The sequence below is a fragment of the Alternaria postmessia genome, assembly GCF_024291825.1.
Source record: "Alternaria postmessia strain BMP 2775 chromosome Unknown scaffold_26, whole genome shotgun sequence".
Lineage (NCBI taxonomy): Eukaryota > Fungi > Ascomycota > Dothideomycetes > Pleosporales > Pleosporaceae > Alternaria > Alternaria postmessia.
In genome coordinates this window covers 196,517-214,698 of record NW_026260099.1, presented here as the reverse complement: position 1 = coordinate 214,698, position 18,182 = coordinate 196,517, and the positions used below count along the sequence as shown (strand labels likewise).

Here is an 18,182-nt window from a genome sequence, read left to right as displayed (position 1 = left end):
AGCCCACTGGTATCTCTCGAGACCGCACGAAGCGGATATCCCTCAAGCCCACGGAAAGCCCACAAGAGCCCACAGAAAACCGAGCCTCAAGGCAGCGCGTTCCCGCAAAAGCCGAGAAGCCGGAAGATTAACCCTCATAGTAGCAAAAAGCCCTCAGGATGATCTTGTCGTGCCCTGGCGAGCGACAGACGTGCCCTCTGTAATGTGTGTTAAGGAAAAGCCAAACGTTGCCCACTGACTTGTATATTGATCTGGTACTGGATGTTGCCCTCAGTAGCCCACTTGAGAATCGCGAAAGCCCTCAGTGTATGTTTCGAACGGTAAATGTTCGAAAAGAAATGTGAAGAAGGTTGATGGTAGGTGGTGGTTAGCAAATGGCTGGGAGCGCGCAGTTTATGTAGCAGAAGGATCAGCATCGAACTTTTCAGCGGATCCGGGGTCCGAGCGTTGCGCTAGAGACGCGCTCTCAGAGGTACGCTACAGTCGCCCCACTCCTAACCCATCCAACGGCGACGGCGACGGCGGTATACCCTTGAGGTAACGACTTAAGGGTCTTTGGATGCCTGTTTTTCATTGAGAATGTGGACAAGTCACGGTAAGCCCTCGGTGATAATACTAGGAATTTCGTGGCTGGCAGAATCCATTACCTGATTTGATCTTTCAAACCAGGTAAAATCTTCTATCCACAATTTCACATTAAGAGTACCCAATAGTCTAAACAGGCAGCGGATACAACAAATCTTAGAGAGTATGTGTACCGAGGCTGTCTACTGGGTTGTCGGGGTCGCACTCAAAGCAGCTTTGTCACGCTTCGGTGTATGCATCTTGTTGGAGCGACACCTAGACCATGTCGACCCGATTGAGACGTGATGTGCATACAGGTAGTTCAATGGGATCAACAGAACCTGAATGGCAAGTTCAGAAAGACACTTTCCAAGCAGAAGTTCAATGGTATGCCGGTCTATTGTCGGACGATAGCTGGGGATAGAACTCTTCGCAGCAGGGCTCAAAATGCAGGGCAGCGGCTAGCTCGGATGCGGTAACGCGTAAATCGATCCGCCACGTTCCTCGAATCCGTCCAGACCCTCTCCAAGCTCACTTGGGTAGCTCCAACATGGCATCTCCAGCAGCTCACAAGCCGCGACGGCGGCGAAAGATTGAAGAAGGCTCTCTCGCCCAGGTCGCTCACGGTACACTCGATCTCGACCAGTCTACTAATGCACGGAAGCCCGCATTCCCTCTCGTCGCGTTCCTCTGGCCAGCGAAAGGCACCGTCTCGCAATGGATCACGATACCCCTCATTCTGATGGTAGTTGGCCTATTCAGATGGACTGTCAGCTTGTGGGGCTACTCTGGATACCAATCACCGCCAATGCACGGTGATTTTGAAGCTCAGCGACATTGGATGGAGATTACAAAACATCTACCCGTGTCGAAATGGTACTTTTACGACTTGCAATGGTGGGGGTTGGATTACCCACCTCTCACGGCATATCACAGCTGGATCTTGGGTGTCATGTATGTGGAAACATTGTACGTTGAATGCAAGTACTGATCATTGTAGTGGCTCTGCTATCAATCCGAAATGGTTCGCTCTCGACGAGTCGCGAGCTCTCGATGACCCCTCCCTCAAGATATACATGCGAGCCACTGTCTTCGTATCCGAATACCTCATCTGCGTTCCCGCGATAGTTATCTTCCTCCGCCGATATTCGCGACTAGAAGGGGTCAATATCTGGGAGTCGTCAATTGCGCTGGTGGCTATCCTGATGCAACCGGGCACCATATTGATCGACCACGGGCACTTCCAATACAATACCGTCATGCTTGGCTTTGCAGTTGCAACACTTTCGAGCATGATCGCTGGAAGACCACTGTGGGGGTGCGTCTTCTTCGTTGGCGCGCTTGGTTTCAAACAGATGGCCTTGTTCTATGCGCCTGCGGTGTTCGCATACCTGCTGGGCATCTGCCTTTTCCCCAGGATCAACATCGTGCGGTTCCTCGCAATTGCGCTAACAACTGTGGCTGCGTTCGCTGTGCTGTACCTCCCATTCCTTATGGGTGTCGCATACGATGTCTATACTGGCTTCAACCACGCTCCCCTCGAATTGCCACCACTTCTGAACCTGAGATGGTTCATGACACCATGGGATATGAATGCATGGTACTTTCCCTATGTTCTGGAGATGGGGCAGTCGATTCATCGCATATTCCCCTTCTCTCGGGGACTGTTCGAAGACAAAGTTGCGAACATCTGGTGCACGATCCACACGTTCCATAAGCTCAACCGGTACCCGATTGAATTACTTCAGCGACTCGCGCTACTTGCCACCTCCGCTGCTATCCTGCCGCCGTGCATAATCATCTTTATCAAGCCCAAGAAGCAGCTCCTTCCACTCACTTTCGCAGCCGTCTCCTGGGGATTCTTTCTCTGCTCATACCAGGTACACGAGAAGAATGTGTTGCTTCCGTTGTTGCCAATGACACTACTTCTTAGCGGAAAAGACGGCTTGCTACCCTCCACTCGCGCGTGGGTCGGTCTTGCGAACATGCTCGGCGTTTGGACCATGTTCCCGTTGCTCAAGAGAGATGATTTGCGAGTCCCATACTTTGTCATCTCACTCTTGTGGGCCTATCTTCTTGGTCTTCCACCAGTCTCTTTCTCCACCTTCCAGGGAGACAGCCGAAGTGGGCTGAGCATTTTCAGCAAGATCCTTCACCTCAATGTCTATGTGGCCATGGTTGCATGGCACATTGCAGAGGCATTCTATCCTCCACCAACTGACAAACCGGATCTCTGGGTTGTGGCGAATGCGATTGTTGGAACAGGCGGCTTCGGCCTTTGCTATCTCTGGTGCTTGTGGCGACTTGTAATCAAGAGTGAGTTGTTTGGAGGAGTAAAAGACAAGACGTAGTAAAGTTTGGTAGTTGGCAATTATTCGTTGTCGCACTTCAGCACTTCTTCAAGATACCCAGGTAGATTTTAGAGGGAAGATTCTGGTTCCCCATTCCTCAAATATTGTACAGCGAATACAGAAAAGCCTCTAGTGCGCAACGCCACCCATATGCATTTGTGTTGTACATGTCGTATACACTAACGTTGCCCAATGTGTTATATCTTGAAGCCGTATCCAGCCATACATCTCTTGTAATCGTCGACTAGAGTGAAGCACTCTTTTTGGGGGTCGTTCGATGTGGAGAAGAGCATGCATTCGTCGCGCTTGGCCTTTTGATCGGTGCAGACACCTAAAATTTGGCGCATGAAGTCAGCACATGTCTCGCATACACTTCATATGGGGGCGTCACTCACAGCATGGCTTGACTTTCGCCGGCGCAGCGGTGTCCTTGAGGTCTGAGCCCATATTGGCGGCGGTTGGTGGTGCTACAATCCCATCAATTAGCCCTTCTGCGTCGCATGAATATCATCGTCTAGCCCAGAAGCTTACCTGAAGACATGCTGGCTGTATGTGTGGTGGTGGTGAATTGAAGGTGATTAGCAATCCATCGCAAAAGTCGCCGAGCATGTCATCGGCTCAACAGCCACTGATCTTGCCGCACACTCCCGCGGCATACGCCACAGGCATGTGGCATGTGGCTGAGACTAACCCTGCAGGCGACAGGGGTCTAGACAATGAACCAAACCCCACTACGACGCCAAAACAATTGCGACCCACGAGTCACACGCACTATAAACGAGTCCTTTCGCCCCCCCTGTTGCTATCTTGTTGTTTACACTTGAGACTATTACTAGTACTACTTGCAAAAAGGGCCTGTGAAGAACATGGCTGGAGCAAAGATCTTCTCGATTGAGGGCAAGGGCCTGAAACTCACCACCGCGGAGGATATTGAGCCACACATCCAGGACCTGAAGAGCAACAACGATGTAGAGGAGATCAAGTTCTTGGGCAACACATTGGGCATCGGAGCCAGCGAGGCTCTTGCTAAGGTCTTGGAGGGCAAGAAGAGTCTACAGGTAATATTTACAACCCCGCTTGACCGCGATGCGATGTCAAAAAAGGGACTGACCCAATCTCTAGGTCGCAAACCTCGCCGACATCTTCACCTCGCGTCTCCTCTCTGAGATCCCACCTGCGCTATCGCACCTCCTCACCTCCCTCCTTACCCTGCCAAACCTCCACACCGTCGATCTTTCGGACAACGCGTTTGGCCTCAACACCGTTGCCCCGCTCGTAGACTTCCTGTCGCAACACACCCCACTACGCTACCTCTACCTAAACAACAACGGTCTCGGACCCGCAGCCGGTGTCCTCGTCGCCGATGCACTCACCGCACTCGCCGCCAAAAAGGAGGCAGCACGGAAGGATGGCAAAGAAGTCCCAGACCTCGAGCTAGTAATCTGCGGTCGCAACCGTCTGGAGAACGGCAGCATGGCCGCATGGGCAAAAGCATATGCCGCCAACAGTGGCGTCAAGACCATCAAGATGACACAGAACGGCATTCGTCAGGAGGGTATCTCACACCTCATTACCAACGGTCTCGCACACCTGTCTAAACTAGACACGCTCGATCTCCAAGACAACACATTCACAGCCATGGGCGCAAATGCCCTGAGCAAAGCCGTCGGAAACTGGACCGAGCTCCGTGAGCTTGGCGTAGGCGACTGTCTCCTCAGCGGACGCGGAGGCGTTGCGCTCGCCGCCGCGCTGGAGAAGGGCAAGAACAAGAAGGTTGAAGTCCTCCGCCTCCAATTCAACGATATCAACGCCAAGGGTCTTGCTGGCCTGGCCTCTGCCTCTTCGTCTGCCCTCCCTGCTCTCCGTCGTGTGGAAATAAATGGCAACAAGTTCGACGAGGAGGACCCTAGTATCGAGAAGCTCCGCAGTGTGCTCGATGAGCGGAAAGAGGCGTCTGGTGAACACGAGGACGATGAGGAGTACTGGGGTCTGGACGAGCTAGATGAGTTGGAGAGCGAAGACGAAGATGAAGAGGAGAGTGACGCGGAGGAGAAGCGCGGCGATGCTGATGACGACGAGGAGGGTGTCGAGGTCGAGGAGAAGGCTGCGAGACAGATTGTTGAAGATACCAAGGCCGAGGAGAGCAATGTGCCACAGGAGAAGGATAAGAAGGTTGATGATTTAGCGGACCTCATGTCCAAGACGGAAATTAAGTGAGTGGGTTGCATTGGGCGTAAGGATAGTGTTCAGAAACCGAGGAGGCCTTGTCATGCATTTAGCGGCTTGGAATGGTCGGTGAAGGTTTCTTTGAGTAGGTTCGTAAGAATTGATACCATGGATGTTTCTTCATGTTTGCTTCACGTTTGCACAGTAGGAAATGAAACCTGGATACGAGTTTCTGTAAGGAAGAAGGCAGATACGGTTCATTTAGGTGCCCTACAGACGGCTCAATTATGTATACAGGTTCGTATGCCATTTGACAATATCTCGTTAGAGTTCATCTCTAATACCCCTTGTCTCTCCAGCTTCCCAGGTATATTACCGGAATTCGTGGTCACTCCTACCAAGCCACTCAGTTGGTGTAGCCGCAACGGGGACAGATCTCGCCGTCTTCTAGCTGAAGGTCATCGCTCTCATTGACACAGTCATGGCCCGTGTTTACGAGATGCTTCTTGTAGGCTTCACTTTTGCTGTTGTCCAACTCCTCATCACCCTCTTGGAGATCCTTGTCGAGTTGGGAATGTTCTTTGCGGTGCTCCGTCCCAGAAGAGTTGGAAACGTTACCGAGAGACTCTTGTGCTCTACGCGAGATGAATGACTGCGCAGTGGCACTAAGACTGCGAGTCCCAATGTGGCCAAGAGAGCGCGTGTCGCGGGAGTGAAGAGTGTCGGTATCAGTATGGCTAACGGTGCCCTTCTCTGTCTTGGGCCTGATAAACGCCTCCGTGTCGCATCGGTTCTCATCCTTGGTATGGCGAAATTGCTCTCCAGGTGAGGTAATGCTCTTGCTATTGGCACGAGAACGTCTGCTGCTGGCGACCGATCCACGCATTGCTGAAGTGTCGCTCTTTGCAGTGCCGCCGTTAGCACGAACTTCGAGAGTGTGTGGTTTGTCGGTCCCTGATTTGGTTGCAATTTCTGCCTCGGTCTTGGGCCTGATAGCCATATCTGCATGGTGAAACTCGTTCAACCTCTCTTGACAGAATTGCTGCTGAGGCGATGTGAAGTTCCTGCTGTTGGCACGGGATCGCCCATAGATGGGACTCGAAACGGATCCAGAACAGCTGCTCAGTGACAGTTGACGCTCACGTTTAGCTACGACAGACTGAGCTGCAGCGGCGATACCCCCTTTCTCGGTATGACCATGGGCACGAGCTTCGAGGGAATGGAGACGGTCAGCCTCAGTCTTGTTGACAGTGCCTTGCGCGATTTTGTGTTCGATCTTAGCGATTTCCTCCTGGAGCTCAGCCTCGACTTCGGGGTGGGGGGCGTTGGTATGACCGACGGCCTTTTGTAGTTCTGTGGCGTTGTCAGTGTATGTCTCAACATTCAGCTCAAGGCCAGCTGGGTGGGGTGTGTAGTAGGCTTATGAACTTACTACTAACAATGCTCTGAGCAACACGAAGTATCTCGGTAGTTGCTTCCTCAGAGCTGCCGTCCACAGCGGCATGCAGGTCCTTGGCGGCCATCAGCAGGGAACGATGAGGAGCCTGATCGTGACTGGGTCCCTGATATTGCACACCTTGTTAGCAATAGCTAGGGATTCGACGGCAGAGATAATGCGGACCGCTCTGTCGTCAGGCTTAGCGACGTTCTCAGTCAGAATGCGAGCCTCTTCCGCCGTGATGCTGCCTCGATCGGTCTTCAGCTTCTTCAGAACAGACTCCAGTTGGTCCTGAAATCGCTGGGACGATGTGGTGGCATCGCTGCTAACGTCCGAAGTCGTCTTCTCACTGAGAATGTCGCTCATGATGGCTGATAGAGGTGAGGTTGTAGGTGATGCTTGAGTGAAAGAAGTGGTGAGTTGGAAGTGTAGAGAGGAGAAGTGAGGTAGTAGTGTCCTATATTGGCCGTGACGCCGCTGTATGGAAGCAAAGTGCAGGAGCAAACGGTGAGATCAGACGATACTGGCAGCAGACCTTTCCTGAACCAGGTGAATACCCAAGGCATATCCCAGATTCAACGGAACATTTCCCCGAAGATGAAGTAGACACCGCTTACGAGTTCGCGTATTCTGCGATTTACTCTTTCCATAAGTACCACAGACAGCTACCGTGACAACGCAAGTGAGTGATGACATTATAACGTTCGAGGTAGGAAAGGCCAAACATAAGGAGCAAAACAGTTGTTAACTTTCGGTTGAAATTGTGAGAGATTTACAACATGATGCAGCGCCCTATCAAGCTCGACATGTCTTTGCTCAAGAGGTGATGAACAAACCTCGCAAAAACATCTTGACCACACAATAAGTGAAGACTGTAAAGGAAGAATGATTATACATACATACATCACTTCTACAAATCGTTGCCGTTGATATTCGCCTCCTTCTTCACCACCAGGGCCCACATCATTGTCCATACCATCCTCCAAATCACCCTACTTACCACGCTTCCGCTCGGCTGCTTCATCATTGTCACCTAAATCGCTTGCTATACCCAACTCCTCATATACACCATCCATGTTCTTCTCTTTCAGGTACGCATCAAATGCATCATCTTCAGCTGCAAAGCTAGATCCTGCCACCAACCCGTCTTCTAGGGAGAGATTGGGGATTTAGACATCGCTCTGGCTACGATCGCGGACGGGTCATGAATCGTACTCATAGACAGAATCCTCTTTAGAATCGAAATGGAAATCGGCATCGTCCTGCGAAAGTGATCGGTTCTTCCCTTCATCGTCATCGGATATGTCTTCTTGATCGATGTGTTGCGGTACTGGTTCGACGATGTTGAGACTATGCGCCTCGATCACGCTACATTTGTTGATGTCTTTGAACTTCGGATCTTCCTACTGCAATGCAACATGTTGATGTGCTAATAGTTGGGAGACGTATTGATAAGGATTGATTAGTTTGGGAGGTTGAGGATAAAAGCAAGCAAGGGATCCGAACGAATGCGATGACGGAAGCGGCCCTGAGTAGCCGTGGAAGGGTAATATGCCAACTGATGTGCACAAGTCTAACCTACTTCATAAACTCGGCTTGTTGGTTCGTTGATTCAGATAGCTGCATAGTAAAACGAGTTTGAAGCAAGCAGAAGGTTGGTTTGACAATAGTGTCCGCTGCAGTATAGCCGTTGGTAAAAGGTCTTGGTGTTTGTCCGCTGCGCGATGACGCGGCCGCTGCCGAAAAGCCGAAAAGCCAGGATGAATGGGTCACTAGCCCCACCAAAATCCCGCCGTCAAGCCTCAACACCCACCTCTACTGTGTACCTGCTCCGATGTCCTGCGCCACATATAGGTTTACTCCGCCAGAATGGTCAGCGCCCAAGATGTCGCGGGTCGCAAGTCGGACACGGGTACGGATGAGCAAAAGCAAGCCGCGCAGATGATCCAGCGCAACTATCGCGGCTATCGAGAGCGTAGGCAGCTTCAAGGCATGGGCCTAGATGCTAGCGCACGATGGGCAGAGGTCCGAGACGTTTGCCATACATCAGAAGACATGCAACTAATGGTACCAGGCTATACGCGATGGTCAGCAGTCTACCCCGATATCTACTGCGCCTAAGCTAAACCTCTAAAGCGAAATGGCGTAATGCGACGAGACCCAAGCCGCGCGCGGAAGAAGCGGCTTTGCGCGAGAGCCTCACCACACCCGAGGAACGTTCACGAGCCAACTCGACGGCAGCGCGCGAGAAGTGGAAGCGTGTGGGCGAGATCGCGCGGCGAGCAGGAGCCGACGATCCCTACGATGTCTCGCCCACGGATGACGAGGATGCGCCCGAGAACCACACTGAACAGCGGCGGAAGCAGAACGAGTCAAAGGCCGAGCGTGAGAAGACAGCCAAGATGATGGATCTCCAGTACTTCTTGGAAATGGTTGACCAGAAGCATCGCTATGGTAGTAATCTAAGGGCTTACCACGACCAGTGGAAGAGAGCAGACACGCATGAGAACTTCTTCTACTGGCTAGACAATGGCGAAGGCAGACACTTCGAGCATCCAACTGTCTCCAGAGAGAGGTTGGACACAGAGAGGGTGCGCTATCTATCGCGAGAGGAACGCCAAAATTACCTGGTTACCATCGACGACGAAGGACGGTTGTGCTGGGCGAAGAACGGCGAACGGCTCAACACATCTATGGATTACAAAGATAGTGTCAACGGTATTGTACCAGCCGACGACGATACCCCCGCCTATGGTCCGAAGGCCAAACTCCACTCCGGACAAAGTAAGACCCTACGACGAAGTTCGATGATTTCGGTGAGCTCAAGCTCGTCAATCTCGGAGAGCGATGCGGAGGCAGAACACTATGTCAATGAGGATCTCGACAAGGCTAAGGGCATCTCGAAACTCAAACATGTGTCAGCCGCGACTATTCTAAATCACCTACTGCGAAGTTCGGTAAAACCAAACTCGTGGATCTTTGTAAGATGTGCTGCGCTCCTTGCTCCAGCCAGACGTACTAATCTAGCATAGGTAGCCGATACGTCTTTCCGCCTGTACGTGGGAATCAAGCAATCGGGTGCCTTCCAGCACAGCTCTTTTCTACATGGGGCCCGCATTTCTGCCGCGGGTTTGATCAAAGTCAAGGATGGCCAGCTAAGGCGCCTCTCACCCCTGTCTGGCCACTACAGACCTCCTACGAAGAACTTTCGTGCATTCGTGCATTCGATGAAGGAGAATGGAGTAGACATGTCCCGCGTCTCCATATCCCGATCGTATGCCGTACTCGTCGGTCTCGAAGCTTATGTCAAGACACGCAAAAAGTTCAAGCATGGAGTTGAGCACGTCAAGGAGGCAGAGACGAAGGTTGTACACCCAGAAGAATATGAACGTAAAATCGAAGAGCAGAAGGACAAGAGCGAAAGCGCACAGAAAGAGCGGCAACTACTTGCGCAAGAGGCGGAAAGGAAAGAGGCAGAGAAGAAGCAGACTAGTTTCGGTCGGCGACTATGGAAAAGGCTTAGTCGAGGCGGTGGTGAGAACGACGACCTGACATCCAAAGAACGAGAGGCCGCCAAGCAGAAGAGGAAGAAGTGGATATCCAAGTCAGGAGAAGACGTCGAAGATGGCATTCCGCCTGATGGGCATCGGGACTCTGCCCCTGCATCATGAGCGGCTGGACGCGAAGCGGGCTACAAAGCGGGCTGCTACTGTTCCTGCATGACCCCATACCTACCTCTGTGGCTTATTTTTACGTACCTACGATATCCCCATCGTCGATTGACCAAGTATTGCTAGCGAAATTGATGTTGTAGAATAAACACCTTCCCTAAGGACCGTAGATCTACCTTATTCGCGTGGTGTCATTGCTAGATCATCGTGATGGCGCGCGATCATTGCACTTGGATCGAAAACGTTAAATCCAGGAACCAGAAAACAGGTAATGTCTTGACTCGCTCGCTTTCCAAGCCTCCGGACCCCGTTCCGTGCCGCCATCATTCTTACGAACGGCGGCGACTGACATCATACGCGTCGTCACGGACCCAGATTTCCATCTTTCTTTTTTGGTTGCGAAATGTGTGTTGCTGTTGCAGCCTGTTATTCGAGCATGACTCGGCAGATTGCAAGATAGGGGTACCTGAGCTGAATTGATCGATCGTGCGTCTGCGCGGAATTGCTTGTGCAGCTGTGGCGCAAACAAAATTATGGGTACGACGGAGGTGTCTGGATCGAGGCCGCTACACAGGTAGTCCTCATCGAGAACACGTTGTGTGTATAGACGGACTTTTGGTGTCAATAAAATCCCCGGACGTTAGCTACCATGGTAATATAGAGTTCGCCTGCAGCCTATTAGCGGTGCGTGGTGTCACTCGCAGTTGGGAAGCGGCCAACGTCCCGACCGTTGCGCTGGAGCCCCGCCGTTCATCGTATCGAGACACGGCGTGGTGTGAGCTCTTCCAGCTCCAGCCAACATAGGAACGTCCGGACGTGATACTTTTCGGATGCTCTGTGCCGAATCCCGTCGTTCCTGATCCCCCAGCCGCGGTAACGCAGGGTCTCCTTTCTTTCCCATGCCATGTCGCGCTTCAAGCTCGTGGTGCTCACGATGGTGGTACCGAGGCTTGGTAGCGTGCAGCGATCGGCCGCCAAAAGGAAGCTATCGCTGTGCTAAGCGACGTTTGAGCAGGGGAGCTCCCGACGCCGTGACGTCAGTAGTTCGACAATATCATACGCGTCGCTGCAACCTGCTTGGACACACGGCACGACTTGCTCTTCCATCCTGCTGCATGCACCATTTTGATAGGAGGGGCATCATTCCCGCCAGGGATCTTGTACCCGATTCACAAGAAAGGCAGCCACAGCGCCGCCGATCGGGCCTGGACTCTGTGTGCTTTTGCTTCACCAGCTCGTCTCGTACTGCATATTGACTTGCTTCGGGGCATCTACAGCCCGGCATTGGCCTGGTAGAGATGAGGCCAGTCTGCCAAACCTCTCTTCCTGCATGCCATTGGTGTACTCTTGCAGTGACTAGAGCTGTCCAGTGCAAAGAGTACCATCGTCAATTTTCTTGGCTAAGGTGTTTCAGCTCCACTTCCTGGGGCAATTCAACTTCTACCCTGGCAGCAGTCCGCTCTCCGCGGTTCATCGACGATGCCAAACCATCCCGTTTCCAGCCACAGGCCGCTCCCACCCCTGCTGCAGCAGCTACCCGCTTTGTCTCACCACGCTGAGTGGAGGCCATTCAACAAGGATGTGCTGACGCCCCGCTCGAGGCTGGAGCTTGTGAGTAGTGTGACGCAATACTCCTCTCGTTCGTTGCACGCAGTATGGCGCCAAAGCAGGTTTACCATGCCTCTCCACAACTGAGGCGCAAGCTCTGGCTCAAGGAGGCCAGTATTCGACGTCATCCGTTCCAGCATGCTCACTGATGAGACGTGGTATCATAAATGCCTGCTTCTCTGTGATCCTTCCAACTTTTCTTTCCATACAAAGACGAACCATTCGTCAATTGATATATGACAGACAATTCATCCTCCCACAACTACTCCTACTACTCTTTCCCCCCAACACCTAATAGGAATTCCCCCCGTTCCACACGCTCTCAGTCTATATCAAGCAATAAGTCAGGAAGCAGCCATCACCGCGCTACTTCCTACAGCACATCATCATACACAATTCAAGGACACGATAACTCGTACAACGTCTCGAGCGTTCTATACAACAGCATGCCTTCCCCAGCAGCAGGAAAGGGTGACACCCCCCGCACCCCTACCAAGCTCGGACGCAAGCCGCAATCATCTGCCCCCAAGTTGAACAAGCCTCAGCAAGGCAAGTCGGAGGACGCCCCCACCCCCGATGTGCCCGAGCAAGCAGAGGATTTGAAGCAGCAAGGACAGGAGAAGGCCGAGGACGCAAAGAACCAAGCGCAAGACACCGCCGAAGACACCAAGCAGCAGGGTGAGGAAGCTGCCCAAGACACCAAGGGCAAGGCGGAAGAGGCTGCTGAGGACACTACCGGCAAGGTTTCACAAGCTGGTGATGAACTCGAGCAAGCCGACCCCAAGCCAATCGACGACGACAACGACGCCGATGAGGAAGATGACGACGACGCTACACACAAGGCTGGAGACGACGCGGAAGACACCGCCGAGGACACTGCCGACAACACAGAAGACGATGCAACAGAGACTGCCAGCAAGGCCGCTGACACCGGCAAGCAGGCAGGTGGCGGTGCGTTGAGCGGTGCTCGCGGTCTCGCTGGCCGCGCATCGAACCTCGCTGGTAAGGCTAAGCAGGACCCACAAGGAGCTGCTCAAGATGCCGGCAACGACGTTCAGGAGGGCGCCCAGGAGACAGCGGAAGATGCGCAGGAAACTGCGGAAGACACCGCTGAGGGCGCTCAAGACACCGCTGAGTCTGCCAAGGACACCGCAGAGTCCAAGGTTGGCGACGCAAAGGACACCGCTGAAGATGCCACTGAGGATGCTCAAGGCACCGCAGAGGACGCAACTGAAGACGCTCAGAGCAAGGCTCAGGATGCTACCGACGACGCCAAGGACGCCGCCGAGGACGCTACCCCCGACCTGAGCCTGCTCAAGGGCCTCGAAGTTGACGAGGATGGCATGATCAAGAATGCGGATGGCAGGAATGTCGGACGCCTCGTTGAGGGTGATGCTGAGGACCTCGCTGGCTACCCCATTGGCGACAACGGAGAGATCCTTGACGACGATGGTGATCTCGTTGGCCGCTGCGAACTCACACCCGAGATGGCCGAGGAACAGGCCAACGAAGCTGCTGGTGAGGCCGGCAACAAGATGCCCAACATCAGCGTCTTGAAGGGTCTTACCGCTGACCGATCTGGTCAAATCCTCAACGAGGATGGCGACTTTGTCGGTCACCTGGTTGAAGGCGACCCATCCGCCATCCAGGGCAAGGAGTTCAACGAGAACGGCGAGATCCTTGACGACGACGGCAACGTCATCGCCAAGGCAGAGCTTTCACCTGAAGCCGCCGACCTCCCTGCTTACCAGCAAGATGATGATGAGGAGGAGGATGAGGAGGATGGTGGTGCCACTGAAGGCGTCACCGAAGGCGCCACCGATGCCGTTGACGGAGCCAAGTCTACAGCAGAGGAGAAGGCTACTGATGTTGAGGACGAGCTTCCTGGTGTTGAGGCCCTCGAGGGCATGGAGATCAACACCCAGGGAGAGATCCTTAACGACGACGGCGAAGTCGTTGGCAACGTTGCTGACGGCGATCTCGAGAACATCGACGACGTCAAGGGCCTCACCGTCAACGACAAGGGCGAGGTTGTTGACAAGGACGGCAACGTTCTCGGCACGGTTGAACTTGCTGAAGGCGCTGCTGACAAGCTCAAGGAGTCCGCCTCCGGTGCTCTCGACACAAGAATCTTGGACGGCCTCAAGGTCAACAAGAAGGGCAAGGTCCTTGATTCTGAAGGCGAGGAGATTGGTGAGCTCAAGGAAGGTGAGCTCAGCGAGTGTGCTGGCAAGAAGCTCAACGACAAGGGTGAAGTCCTCGACAAGGACGGCAATGTCATTGGCAAGGTTGACGTTGTTCCTGGAGAGGCCGCTTTCACTGCCATCAAGGAGCTTAAGGAGCAGCTCGGCGAGCCCCTTGAAGGCGAGGAGGAAGAGGAGCAAGAAGAAGAGGGCGAGGGCGAGCCCGAGATGAAGGAGATCACCCCCGAGATTGACGAGCTTGAGGGCTTCAAGGTCAACAAGAAGGGCCAAGTTCTCGACGAGGAGGGTGAACCCATTGGTGAGCTCATCGAGGGTGACGCTGCCAAGTGTGCCGGTAAGAAGATCAACGAGAAGGGCGAAGTCGTCGACAAAGATGGCAACGTCCTTGGCAAGGTCAAGGCACTCCCCAAGATGGTTGAGGCTTCCGAAGTCCCCGAACCTGAAGTCAAGGAAGTTGAAGTTACACCAGACATCAACGAGCTTGAGGGCCTGAAGGTCAACAAGAAGGGCCAGGTCCTTGACGAGGAGGGCGAGCCTATCGGTGAGCTCATCGAAGGTGACGCTAAGGAGTGCGCCGGAAAGAAGATCAACGACAAGGGCGAGGTTCTTGACAAGGACGGAAACGTCATTGGAAAGGTCCAGGCTCTCTCCAGGATGGTCCAGCAGCAAGTCGATGAGGCTGAGGATGCCGCCGAGGACGCTGGCGATGCCGCCGAAGACGCTCAGGACGCCGCTGAGGATGCTCAGGATGCTGCCGAAGAAGCTCAAGACGATGGCCGTCCTCCTCTATCTATTCTTGATGGCCTCACCGTTAACAAGTCCGGCAAGCTCGTCGACGCCAACGGCAACATCGTTGGTGAGCTCACTGAAGGTGACGCGAAGAAGCTGTCCAAGTCTGGCAACACTTGCGATGCCGAAGGCCAATTCTGGGACAACAAGGGCAACGTTATTGGCCGCGCCCAGACCGTTCCTCAGGAAGAAGGCGAGGAGGAAGCTCCCTTCGCTGGTCTTGATGGCCTTGTTGTCGTCAAGGATGGCTTCGTCGAGGACGACAAGGGCAACCGCGTCGGCCAGGTCGTTGAAGGCGACGCCAAGAAGCTCGTCGGTCGTTCCGTTGACGAGGACGGTGATATCCTTGACAAGAAGGGATCAGTTGTCGGTCACGCCGAGCGCTACGACGAGCCCGAGGAGGAGGCTCCTGAAGAGGAGCAGCCTGAGGACTTGTCCATCCTTGATGGCAAGACCGTCAACAAGCAAGGCAACGTTATCGGAGATGAGGGTGTGCCAATCGCTCGCCTCGTCGAGGGCAACCCCAAGGAAGTTGCAGGCCGCAAGATCAACGATGAGGGTCTCATCTTCAACGACAAGGGCAAGCAGATTGGCCGTTGCGAGCTTATCCCCGAGAACGAGCGTGAGAGCAAGCCTGAGGGCATCTTCGCTGGTCTTGAGGGTCTCCGCGTCGTTCAAGGCGGCATGGTTGCCGACGAGGATGGCAACACAGTTGGCCAGATTGTTGAGGGCAACCCCAAGCGTCTTGTTGGCATGGCTGTTGACGAGGATGGCGACATTCTTGACAAGTACGGCAACGTCAAGGGCCACGCTGAGCCTCTTGAGGAGGAAGAGGATGAGGAGCCTGCCGACCTTTCCATTCTCGACGGTCTCACCTTGAACAAGCAAGGTTACCTTACCAACAGCGAAGGTATTCCTGTCGGAAAGCTTGTCGAGGGCAATGCTGCCGAGCTCGCTGGACGCAAGTCTGACGGCGATGGTCTCATTCATGGCGACACTGGCAAGGTTGTCGGTCGCTGTGACATCATTCCTCCTAACGAGCGCCCTGAGCGCAAAGAGGGACCGTTCGCCGGATTCGAAGGACTCCGCGTGGTCAAGGACGGATTTGTCGAAGACAACGACGGCAACCGTGTTGGCCAGCTTACCGAAGGCGACGCCAAGCGTCTTGTTGGTCACACAGTCGATGAAGACGGTGACATTATCGACAAGTATGGTAATGTTAAGGGTCATGCTGAGCCATGGTCCGAGGAGGAAGAGGAGGAAGTCGACCTCTCCGCTCTTGCTGGCGCCACTGTCAACAAGGCCGGCAACATCGTTGACTCCAGTGGCCAAGTCATTGGTCGCGTTGCTGAGGGTGATCCGGCTACCCTCGCCGGCAAGAAGGTCGATGGTAAGGGCCAGATCTGGGACAACGAAGGTAACGTCATTGGACGTGGTGAGCTTGTCCATGGCGCAGACAACAGACCCGAAGGCCCATTCGCTGGCTTTGACGAGGCAACTGTCGTTAAGGACGGTACTGTCCAGACACCCGCTGGCGACATCATTGGTCGCGTCATTGAGGGTGATGTCAAGAAGCTCACTGGCCACAAGGTCGATGAGGATGGCGACATCAACGACAAGAACGGCAATGTCATCGGAAAGGCTGAGCGCTGGGAGCCCGAGGAGAAGGAGCGTCGCATCAACCCTATGGCTGGCATGCGTGTCAACAAGGAGGGTGAGGTCCGTGACGAGAACGGTGATGTTCTGGGTCGCCTCACTGCTGGTGACCTTGGTCACTGCGCTGGCCTCGAGATTGATGACAACGGCTATGTCATCGACAACGATGGTAACAAGGTCGGCGAGGTTACTCTCTTGGAGAACATCCAGGAAGAGAACGAGGACGAGACCGACGAAGAGAGGCAACGTCGTGAGGACTCCGAGCTGGCCAAGAAGATGTCCGCCATCTGTGAGGACACTCTTCAGCGCGTCCAGCCTGTCATGAAGCAGATTACTGAGGTATGTTTCATCCCCACTGGCTTATATCAAACGCATACTAACATCTACCCAGTACATCGAGCAAGCCGATCGCACACCTCGCGACGAGCTCGACGAAGAGGAGCTTGTCAACAACGTCAAGCCTCTCATCGAGGAGGGCTCTCGCATTCTCAACGACTGCAACGGCTCACTCCGTGGTCTGGACCCCGATGGTCGTATCGCTGCCCAAGCCAAGGGTCGTCAACAGACTGGCGAAGCCTCTCCCGAGGAGTACAAGCTGGCCGACAACCTCAAGGAGCTTACTACCACAGTTGTCACTACCATCGACAACGCGAAGAAGAAGATCTCCGACATGCCTCACGCCAAGAAGAAGCTCAACCCTCTCTGGGCCCTGCTCACCGAGCCCCTCTTCCAGATCATCGCTGCTGTTGGTCTGTTGTTGACGGGTGTACTCAACCTCGTTGGCAAGCTGCTTAACGGTCTGGGTCTCGGTGGCCTTGTCAACGGCTTGCTAGGTGGCCTTGGTATCAACAAGCTGCTTGGTGGCCTTGGACTTGGCGGCCTGGGCGATATGCTCGGAGGCGGCGGCGACAAGGACAAGAAGAAGAAGGGTGGTTCCGGCCCTATGAGCATGGTCGGCGGCCTGCTCGGCAAGAAATAGATGCCTTGACGGCGTCTGAGTAGTTGCGGGGGGAAGATGAAGTAATGTCTGTTCACATCTTTGGTTCGAAAATTGTTTTGCATATGATACCACTACCTTACCTGGTAGTGCTCTGTCATCATGGAAGTTGGCAGTTCTTTGCCTCTTTCCCGTTTTAATGGACTTTGGTCACACAAGAGCTGGAAGATCGGGGGGTCTGAAGGTCGACCTTTTGTCGCCAAAGGAAAAGAAGAGCGGGATGCCGGAAAGGAGCTGTGAGCTTTCCTTGGTGGTGGATGTCACATCCAGGTCTGGTTCGATGATGGCATGAATTTTCTTGGCTTGCGTTTTCAAAAATCAGCGTTCTTGTTGTCGTGTTTTCCAACGCATCATCATGCCGCGACTCTTTGAGGCCTCAAGAGCGTACGCGCGCATCTTTGGCTAGACCAGCCGGGTTTTCCTTTGTTGCACATAGTTGAGTTTAGCATTGGCGTTGATTGCAAGGGGACGTTCCTGTTGTATGAATAGTAGGAGTAGTTAGTAATCATTGTTCTTGCTTAATATGCTCTGCTTCTTTCCTTCGACGTCCACAGCATTTTTATTCTGACGTGGTTGGTGAATCCCTTGATGCTACATGGGTGATGCTAGCAAATGTCTAAGCTGAAGGCCCCTTACTACCTTTTCCAGGGCCGGGCCTTGATCGCTGCCGAACCGCGAGTATAACAGTTTCAACGTGCATTCAGCCAAGCTTTCCGAGATGAGTTGCTCCAGGCACGG

At 53.7% G+C, this 18,182-nt stretch overlaps 7 protein-coding genes across 7 annotated transcripts; 4 read left to right on the top strand and 3 right to left on the bottom strand.

Annotated features, from left to right (window-relative positions):
• Positions 1-1,114: 1,114 nt before the first annotated feature.
• On the top strand, positions 1,115-2,915 carry J4E82_005147 (uncharacterized protein; the record flags this gene model as incomplete). The annotated part of the gene is made up of 2 exons (XM_051731417.1): positions 1,115-1,518; positions 1,565-2,915. The coding sequence occupies 2 exons, from the start codon at positions 1,115-1,117 to the stop codon at positions 2,913-2,915; spliced, it is 1,755 nt and encodes a 584-aa protein (XP_051588855.1).
• Positions 2,916-3,112: 197 nt separating this feature from the next.
• Positions 3,113-3,362, bottom strand: J4E82_005146 (uncharacterized protein; the record flags this gene model as incomplete). The annotated part of the gene is made up of 2 exons (XM_051731416.1): positions 3,113-3,246; positions 3,311-3,362. 2 exons carry the CDS (start codon positions 3,360-3,362, stop codon positions 3,113-3,115), a joined length of 186 nt encoding a protein of 61 aa, XP_051588854.1.
• A 419-nt stretch (positions 3,363-3,781) lies between these two features.
• On the top strand, positions 3,782-5,132 carry J4E82_005145 (uncharacterized protein; the record flags this gene model as incomplete). The annotated part of the gene is made up of 2 exons (XM_051731415.1): positions 3,782-3,973; positions 4,038-5,132. 2 exons carry the CDS (start codon positions 3,782-3,784, stop codon positions 5,130-5,132), a joined length of 1,287 nt encoding a protein of 428 aa, XP_051588853.1.
• A 355-nt stretch (positions 5,133-5,487) lies between these two features.
• J4E82_005144 (uncharacterized protein) lies at positions 5,488-7,300 on the bottom strand (the record flags this gene model as incomplete). The annotated part of the gene is made up of 4 exons (XM_051731414.1): positions 5,488-6,479; positions 6,514-6,625; positions 6,658-6,976; positions 7,296-7,300. The coding sequence occupies 4 exons, from the start codon at positions 7,298-7,300 to the stop codon at positions 5,488-5,490; spliced, it is 1,428 nt and encodes a 475-aa protein (XP_051588852.1).
• A 211-nt stretch (positions 7,301-7,511) lies between these two features.
• J4E82_005143 (uncharacterized protein) lies at positions 7,512-8,145 on the bottom strand (the record flags this gene model as incomplete). The annotated part of the gene is made up of 3 exons (XM_051731413.1): positions 7,512-7,644; positions 7,735-7,887; positions 8,102-8,145. The coding sequence occupies 3 exons, from the start codon at positions 8,143-8,145 to the stop codon at positions 7,512-7,514; spliced, it is 330 nt and encodes a 109-aa protein (XP_051588851.1).
• A 243-nt stretch (positions 8,146-8,388) lies between these two features.
• J4E82_005142 (uncharacterized protein) lies at positions 8,389-10,190 on the top strand (the record flags this gene model as incomplete). Its single annotated transcript, XM_051731412.1, has 3 exons — positions 8,389-8,544; positions 8,685-9,500; positions 9,552-10,190. The coding sequence occupies 3 exons, from the start codon at positions 8,389-8,391 to the stop codon at positions 10,188-10,190; spliced, it is 1,611 nt and encodes a 536-aa protein (XP_051588850.1).
• A 2,054-nt stretch (positions 10,191-12,244) lies between these two features.
• Positions 12,245-17,426, top strand: J4E82_005141 (uncharacterized protein; the record flags this gene model as incomplete). The annotated part of the gene is made up of 2 exons (XM_051731411.1): positions 12,245-16,786; positions 16,839-17,426. The coding sequence occupies 2 exons, from the start codon at positions 12,245-12,247 to the stop codon at positions 17,424-17,426; spliced, it is 5,130 nt and encodes a 1,709-aa protein (XP_051588849.1).
• Between the last annotated feature and the right edge of the window lie 756 nt (positions 17,427-18,182).